At 52.9% G+C, this 7,938-nt stretch overlaps 1 protein-coding gene across 1 annotated transcript; it reads right to left on the bottom strand.

The window, feature by feature from the left end:
• Positions 1-211: 211 nt before the first annotated feature.
• Positions 212-7,032, bottom strand: FOXJ1 (forkhead box J1). The gene is made up of 3 exons (XM_064675796.1): positions 6,796-7,032; positions 5,413-5,959; positions 212-2,646 (listed from the first exon to the last, which is right to left on the bottom strand). The coding sequence occupies exons 2-3, from the start codon at positions 5,908-5,910 to the stop codon at positions 1,846-1,848; spliced, it is 1,299 nt and encodes a 432-aa protein (XP_064531866.1). The 5' UTR covers positions 5,911-5,959; positions 6,796-7,032; the 3' UTR covers positions 212-1,845.
• Positions 7,033-7,938: the final 906 nt, after the last annotated feature.

Below are 7,938 nucleotides of genomic sequence, written 5' to 3'. Positions count from 1 at the left end.
GGGAAGGCTATTCCCAGGGCTGGGAGCAGCTCCCAGGACTCAGGACACAGCCAGCCTTGTGTCACCCATTTGGTGTGTAACCATTGTCCCACAGGGAATTTCCGTGCTGTCACGAAAGTAGGTGACAGCTCCCGTGTCCTGGGGCTGGATGTACAAGCTGGGCTGGGGAGAGGAAACAAGAAGGCAGAATGGGGCTTTTTTTCTTCTCCATTTTTTTTTCTTTATTATTATTTTTTTTTAATTTGTAAATAACTTTGCATGAAAAAAGTTAAATTGCACAAGTAACTCTGCAGTTGTTCAACATCATCCCCAAAGCAGGAAAAATAGAAGAAAAACAACAAAGAAAAGGAAACTTTGTCAATACAAACAGCTACACCGATCTCAAAGCCCCCTCTAAGTGCTTTTGTAACCAAAACAGAATCTATTTATAATCTTCCTTTTTTTTTTTTTTTTTGGCAAGTCTATGACACACCACTAAAATTCCAGCTTCTACTTGCTCCTACCTAATGGCTGCTCTACCTCTCACAGCCCACAGCAAAGGAGAGGCAAAAAAATCTGGTTTTTGAGAGCTTCAAGTCAGGTTTCAGCAGAGTTTGGCTCTGCTCCCAAAATATTTCCAAGCTACCTTGCACAGACCCTGCCACACTCTCACTGCACATCCCAGTGTCTCTCCTGGCTCCTGAGCTGCTCCTGGCTGGATGGGACTTCATTTCCACTGCTGTCCCCAGAGCCTGTTGCACACACAAGTCTTTGGCCTGAGCTCCTGGATGGAGCCTGGATGTGGATTTCTTTCCTGCTCAGTCCCACCTGGGAGCGTTAGATGTGGAGTGATCCCACCACCACCAGCTGAGGGCCAGGCCGTGGGGTTTTCCTTGCACTTGGAGCCTGATGGAAGAGCTGAAGAAGTGAAGAGCAACAGTCTCAGACCAAAAAAGTGGAGAGAGGCTACGTCAGTGGGTGAACGAGAGGGTTTATGGTGGTCCAGATCCTTTGGCAACTGCGGCAAGGATTTTGGGTACAAAAAAATACAAAAGCCAGTTTTGGGAGCACCCTGGTCCCTGCTGCTCCTCTCCTGTCCGGGCCAGTTCCTGGATTCTTCACGAATCCTGTTGCTGTAGGAGTCCTCCTTTGCGTGGTCTTGTTTTACAGAACAGTGAACACAAAACCTTTAAACTGTGAAAATAGAAAACAACTCCCAAACTGCATTTCCAGTCTACCCCTCCCCCCTTAAGAAATTCTAGTGCTAAAAAATATAGATTTCTTTGAATATATAATATATAATAGATTATATAAAAAAATCTAAAGAGGCACACTTGCTGAATTTATAAACCTTTTCTTCTTCCCTAGGCACAAGTCAGCTGGGATGTTGAACTTGGAGAATCCAGAAGGGACCTGTATTTGCTTACCAGCTAATTATCACACTGCATCTACTAACTGCACTGAGACAGAAAAAGGAAAGACAGAGAGAAACAGAGAGACAAAGAGGTGAGGAAATTGCACTTAAGTCTACCAAGTCCTAAGCCACCAGGAATCTCCTACCTTGGATGGGATTTAGCAGGTACTTTTAGCCCTGATGGAAAAAAAACCCCATTATAATTCACATTTCTTTTTTTAAAAGTAAAATGTAAAAAAATAAGTAGTGTTATTTTCCTTCTCTTGAGAAAACTAGAGACTTCTGAGGTGTCCTTTAAAGACACAGCAGGCAGTTCCTGGGGTGGTGGGTTTTTTTCTCCCCTGGTGTTTCTGGGAGTAACCTTACAACAAAGCTGGTAAGAGTCACCCATGGGCATCTCTAGAAAATCTTGTCCCTTGTAAGTCCAAGCTTGGGGAGAGCATCCTAAAGTCTTATAAGAGGCGTGCCAGACTGCTCAGGTTGATCACATCTGCCAGCAAAGAGGCGTCGATGTCTTCAAACACCTGGTCAATGTTGACGCAGTTGGAGAGGTAATCGCTTGTCCCTTCATCCCAGGGATGCTCCAAGTAAGTAGTGGCCATGAGGGTTTCGTTAAAGTCCAGGTTGTACTGGTTGGATTCGGTGAGGACTTGCTCCTGCCCCTGGGGACAGTCCATGTGCTGCCCTTCTCCTGTCCAGTCCAGGTCGCACGTTATGGGGTTGATGGAAGGTGGGAGCTCCATATCCACAAGGGTGGAGAAGTCTCCATTAAGGTTGGTGTTAAAGACAGTTTCCCAGTCAAAGACACCTTTCAGCGATCCCACCTCGGTCTGCTCCTCCTGGGTCATCAAGGCAGAGCTGGAAAGCCGGGATGCCTTGGCTGTTGGCATGGGCGACGGCTGCTTGCGCTTCTGCCCAGCTTTGTTACCCACTGAATTCCAATTCTGGTTGCTGGTGGTTTCCTCAAACTCTTCGAGCAGCTGCTGTGATGCCATGTTGGCCTCCAGGATGCTGTTGGAGCTGCAGGCTGAAGTGGCAGGGCTGACAACATGCTGTGCTTCCTTCTGGGCTCTTCCGGAGAAGGCCGGGTGGATCTGCACTGGGGACATCCGCCGCTTCTTGTAAGTCCCATACTTGAGCCTGTTGGCATAGTAAGGGTCAAGCTTCCAAAATCCACCTTTCCCTGGCTCGTCTTTCTCCCGGGGCACCTTGATGAAGGACTTGTTCAAGGAGAGGTTGTGCCGGATGGAGTTCTAGATCCAAAAGAGAAAGAAACCGAGGCTGAATGCTCGTCTGCTGCCACAGGACCTACCTGTGTGGGGAGGCTGGTGGACAGTATTTTCAGCAAGGACCTTTAGGAAAACAAAGCAAAACTGGCAATGTCAGGACATCCCAGGCTACATGCTCAGCAGAAAGTCCCCCAAACCCCTGAGTCTCCAGCAGAGTTTTCCTGCCCCCTGTCTCATCCAGCCAGAAACTCCAGGAGCTAATGGGTTCGAGCAAGGACTTGCCAACCAAAGGGAAGCTTTTGGGCAACTCTCCTTGGCTGGAAATTGGGGCCTTGGATCATGCAGAGCACTGGGAGAAACCTTGAGTTGCTCTAGGCTTGGAACTAATCTGGAGGAGGTTGGGTCCTCCCCCACATCTGAGGAGGAAGAGGTGGGTCCTTACACCGATGTGGCCACAGCCCCATTACAAGGTGCAACACATGGCAGCACCATGGGGGATGGCATTATAGGGCCCTCCTTGCATCCCCTGGTTCATCTGCTCCTATTGCTAGTGTTGAAGGGAAAATACTTGCCCAAAAATTAGGCACCATGCCTTCCCATGCCAGCCAGGCTGGCACAAATCAGATGGGAGAACACGGAGAGACACGTGGACTGTTCCACCGTGGCCCTGTGTGTCCCCAGAGGTGCCTCCTGGCCCGGGGAAGCTCCGTGTGAGATCACTGCATCTTCATCAGCCACTGCTCAAATAAGCTGAGGGGGAAGAAAAAAAAAAAAAGGGGGAGAAAAAAAAGAAGAGGCGGAGTTTCTGCTCCCGTCGAGCTGTTCTGAAACCCTGAATGTGCCTGGAGTGATGTGAATAATCAGAAAGGAAACTCAGTTATTGGGTAAATAACCCAGCGTTGGACTCCACAAAGCCAGGACTGTACTAAGAGATTGGATATGGTAGAGGTGGGGGTTTTTTTTAATGTTGCCTGGATATCTTTATGCTTATTCATCCATAATCCGTAGTGCCGAATAGGAAAAACAAGGCTCGATTGCTTAGAGCTGTTGAAAAACATGCACACACTCACTCACACACACACACACACAACAAAACCCTCCTCTGGGCTGAAGCTCCATGGGTTTGTTGGCTCCTCTCCAAAGCACTCAGCCCCCACAGGAATATATCCATCTCCCCCCCCCGGACTATGGGTGGCATGACCTTTCCAGGATGTCTTCACGTACGGGAATCGGGATAGGGGATGAGAACACAGAAAGAAAGAAAAGGAAAAAAAAAAAAAAAGAAAAGAGAGGAAGAAAAAAAAATATAAAGTAAATAGAAACAAAAGAGAAAAAAGAAAAGAGAAAAATAAAAAGCAGAAAACTAAATTAAAAAAAAAATAATAAAAGAAAGAAGAAGCAGGAACACAGACATCCCTCCACACAATCCAGGCTGTGGTAACTTCAATTTTACAGTTTAATGAAATTTTACAAGGATCAGAGACTTGAAAGCTGCATTCTCTGCTCCCCATCTGTCCTTCCCATCCCAAACTTCGCTCAGGCCAGGCTGAGTTATTACCCAGCCAGTTAACATATTTATCATTCCTGCCTGCCCCAGTCCAGTGTACCCCCTGGATCTCTGCAGAGAGGGATTGAAAACCTTCTTTCTTTTTTTAATAAACACATTTAATTAAAAATGTTGTGAATACCCAGCCATGAGTATGCAGGAGAAAGTCAACACTCTGGCACCCAGCTCCTCCTTCCAAATCGCTCCCGTAGGTCCCCTGAGCAAGGAGGAGGCTGGGGGACCAAGGTGACCCTGGAGAGGGACTGGGAGGGGTTCCCTTCCCCATGATGGGGTTCAAGAGCTGCTGGAGGCCGACCTGCCTGGAGAGAATGTGGGCAGTGCCTGGGCAGGGCCTTTGCAGTGGGTTTCTCCAGCCCTGCCTGGGTGGGCACTGCCATCAGGGTTAGTGACGTGCTGCGGGTTTGGGCTGGGAATAACAGAAGGATGAGCCACCCAGGTCCTTCTTGCCCTGCCACATCCTAGAAAGCCTCACGTGCCAGAGGTCCCCTCGTGTGACGAAGGAGGGCAGCGAGCCAAGGTGTCTGAGAAAAGCCCCTGGGCTTCAGGCTGTCCCCAAAGCTGGTGAGCCTGGGGGCTGTCCCCAATTCCACAAGGACATGCTTGAGCTTGCTGGGGATGGCAGCCCTATTTGACCTCTCTTGGGCTTCCTTCTGCCGGTCTGAGCAGCTCATCCCAGTGATGGAGACTCCTTGACCTGTCCGAGGGGCCAGGAGCTCAGCCCTCTGCCCTGCTTGGAAAGCAGCAGCATTTCTGCTCAGAACCTCCCCAACAAGTGACTTGTCCAACAAGTGGCATCTCCATCCCTCTCCTGTGCCTGGTCCTCAGCACTCAGGGACACTTGACCTGCTAACTCCATGTGCGCTCAGTCCCAAGGGACTCAGGAACCAATGAGAGCTGCAGAAGGGTAGGGATTGAGAGGCCTTTGCCCTGGAGCCAAGAGGAGCCTCGAGTGCAAGGAGCCCAACAGGTACCTCCCTGCTCCCAAAATGTCCCCGGGCTCTCCTCCAGAATGGCTCCTTCCCTCTGCCACCCCTGGAGCTGTGGCATTTGTGCCCAGCCAAGTTCTTTCCTGTTCCAGCCCTTCCCCACCGGCTGCCAGTGCCACTCTTCTCCCAGTGGGATCCAGCATCCCTGCAGACCTTCGTGCAGGGTGGAGGCTGTGGAAAGCCCTGCCCAGCCCTGCAGGGAGAGGGGCTAAGGCAAGAGGGCTCCAAATCTCCTACCTGCCAGGTGGGATCGGCGTGCCGGAAGTAGCAGAAGTTGTCCGTAATCCACTTGTAGATGGCAGAGAGGGTGATTTTGGGTTTGTTGCTGGCTTCCATCGCCATGCAGATCAGGGTGGCGTAGGAATAGGGTGGCTTGACGTGTGGGTTGGTCTTGTAGTCGATGTCCCCTGCGAGATGGGGGGGCACAGCCATGTCGTGGTGCGTCGTCGAGGAGGTGGAGGAGGAGACGGGCGTGCAGGGGGTGTGACGGGTGCCCTTGCACGCCGGGTCAGCTGCCAGGGGCGAGCAGGGGGACTCGAAGTCGACCAGACTGAACAGACTCTCACTCATGGTGTAACAGTCCTGGGGGTCCGAGCCGGGGTATAACTGGGGCAGGCCTGTCTGGGCAACTGTGAAGTCGCTCAGCCAGCGGAGGTCTGGCAGGCTGTCATCCAGGTCTTCCTCCACACACTTCAGTTTGCCCTTTGCTTTCAGCGCTTGGCTCGACCACGCCATGCCTCAGGGCTGCACGGGGTGCACGGGGAGGGGAGGGATGGGATGGATCCTGCAAGAGCAACAGGGAGAAGGTTGATGTTCTCTGAGGCGCTCTCTGGCAGCCAGGCAGGGCCAGACCTGGGTGCTCCTGGTGCTGCTGAGTGAGCCCCATCCCTGGGGTGCTGTGCAAGGGAGCTGCAACACCTGCCCCAGGGGGGCTTTAGCAGCCCTGAGCCTTGGGGAAATTCCCTCAAAACCCTACACTCCAATGTCACCCAAACCCGTTGGCTGGCGCTACCCAGCAAGTTTTTGGCTGAACAAAGAATTAAAAAAAAAAACCCAAACAACAAAAAAACCACCCCAAGCAACCAAAACCCCTGCCAGCCCACAAAGTGAGGTTGTTTCTTGGGGACACACAGCTCTGGGTACCTGCTGCTGGCAGGACTAACTCTGGGTCCAACACCTTGACAAAATACTTTAAAGTTTCCCCCCCTCGCAGCCAACTTCCCTCCGTTTGAGGCTATTTCTGCTTCTACCTTCCCCTGGTACCCAGAAATAACTCGGGGAGCTTAGGGGGGTTGCCGGAGTCCCACCCCAGGCACATCCACAGATACAACTCGGAGGGCTTGGGGCGGGGTTGTCAGGGTCCCACCCCAAGCACACCCTCAGTCAGAGCGAGCCGGCAGCTTCAGGCTTTGGGGAGCCCCGGGTAGGGGATGCGGCGCCTGGCTCCGGTGCCAGTCTCTAAACCCGAAATCCCGTGGTTTTGGGCCAGGAGAGAGCGCCCAGGAGGGCACATAACAAGAGCCGCTCCCCCCACGCAGACCTACCGCCCCTTCCAGCGGCTTCGCCCGCGCTGCCCGCCCCATCCCACCGCCCTCCCCGGCCCCCACCGCTCCCCCTTACCCCCGTCCCGCTGTCGTCCCCCAACCGCCAAAGTTCACGACAGAGCAAGAAGCTTCTGGAAAAACAGCAGTGGAGGGGGGGAAAAAAAAAAAAAAAAGAAAAAAAAAGTGGGGGGGCGGGGAGAAGAAAGGGGAAAGAGAAGCCCTGAGGCTGCCGGGGTGCCCGTGCCGGCTCCGTGCGGTGTGCCCGGGCCGGGCCGTGCCCGCCGAGCCGCCGTGAGCCGCGGCCGCCCCGGCGCGGGGTTAAGTAGCGGCTCCGAGAGGCTTCGCGCGTTGCCGCGGCGACGGCCCCGCCCCGTAAACATCCTCCGGCCGCGCCATTGGCCCGCGCGTTGCCATGGGGACGGGGCGGGATTTTGGGGGGGGTGGTACCCAGGGATGCTGCGGGACCCCCCAAGGCCCGGGACGAACCCAGCGGCGGCAGCCCCGGGGAGATGAGGAGGCTCCGGGGTGATCTTATTGCGGGTTTTCAGTACCTGGAGGGGAGCGACGAGGACATGGAGGGGGACTTTTTGCGAGGGCGCCTAGTGATAGGACAAGGGGGAATGGCTTCAAACTGAAAGGGAGTAGGTTTAGATTAGATAATAGTAAGAAATTCTCTACTGTGAGGGTGTTGGAACAGGTTGTCCAGAGAAGCTGTGGCTGCCTCATCCCTGGAAGTGTCTAAGGCCAGGTTGGATGGGGCTCGGAGCAACCTGGTCTAGTTGAAGGTGTCCCTGCCCACGGCAGGGGGGAGTTGGAAGGAGATGGTCTTTAATGTCCTTCTAACCCAAACCATTCTGTGATTCTGTGAAAACCTGTGTCCTGTCTCACAGGGGCAACCTCAGCCCTTTTCCTCCTCCCTGTGCTTCCATCCTGCTTCTGGCTCCCAATGCACCCACAGCGATGAGGGCAAAGCTGAAGGAGGCCTGGCAGACCCCAAAAATAAAAGATGGAGTCTGCCTTTATTTAATTCAAAAAATTACAGCCATAGGCTTCTATAAGAAAACCCTGGCCACCCTCCCTGCCATCCCAAGGGCTTTAACAGAGACCAGAGAGAGAGACCCCTTTGCAGGATATGACCATTTGCAACCTGTCCCTGCAGCTTGATTGGTCACAGGTTGGACTCGATGACCTCAGAGGTCTTTTCCAACCAGATTGATTA

Source organism: Pseudopipra pipra, chromosome 19 (assembly GCF_036250125.1).
Source record: "Pseudopipra pipra isolate bDixPip1 chromosome 19, bDixPip1.hap1, whole genome shotgun sequence".
Classification (NCBI taxonomy): Eukaryota; Metazoa; Chordata; class Aves; order Passeriformes; family Pipridae; genus Pseudopipra; species Pseudopipra pipra.
Note: the sequence above shows the minus strand (reverse complement) of the source record. Positions and strands in the feature narration are given on the sequence as shown.

Bases quoted from the DNA above. Each gene is read 5' to 3' on its own strand.
- FOXJ1 (XM_064675796.1), bottom strand. From the start codon at position 5,910: ATGGCGTGGTCGAGCCAAGCGCTGAAAGCAAAGGGCAAACTGAAGTGT. The intron at 2,647-5,412 runs GTAGGAGATTTG...TTTTGGATCTAG, and splicing joins ACGCCGATCCCACCTGGCAG to AACTCCATCCGGCACAACCT.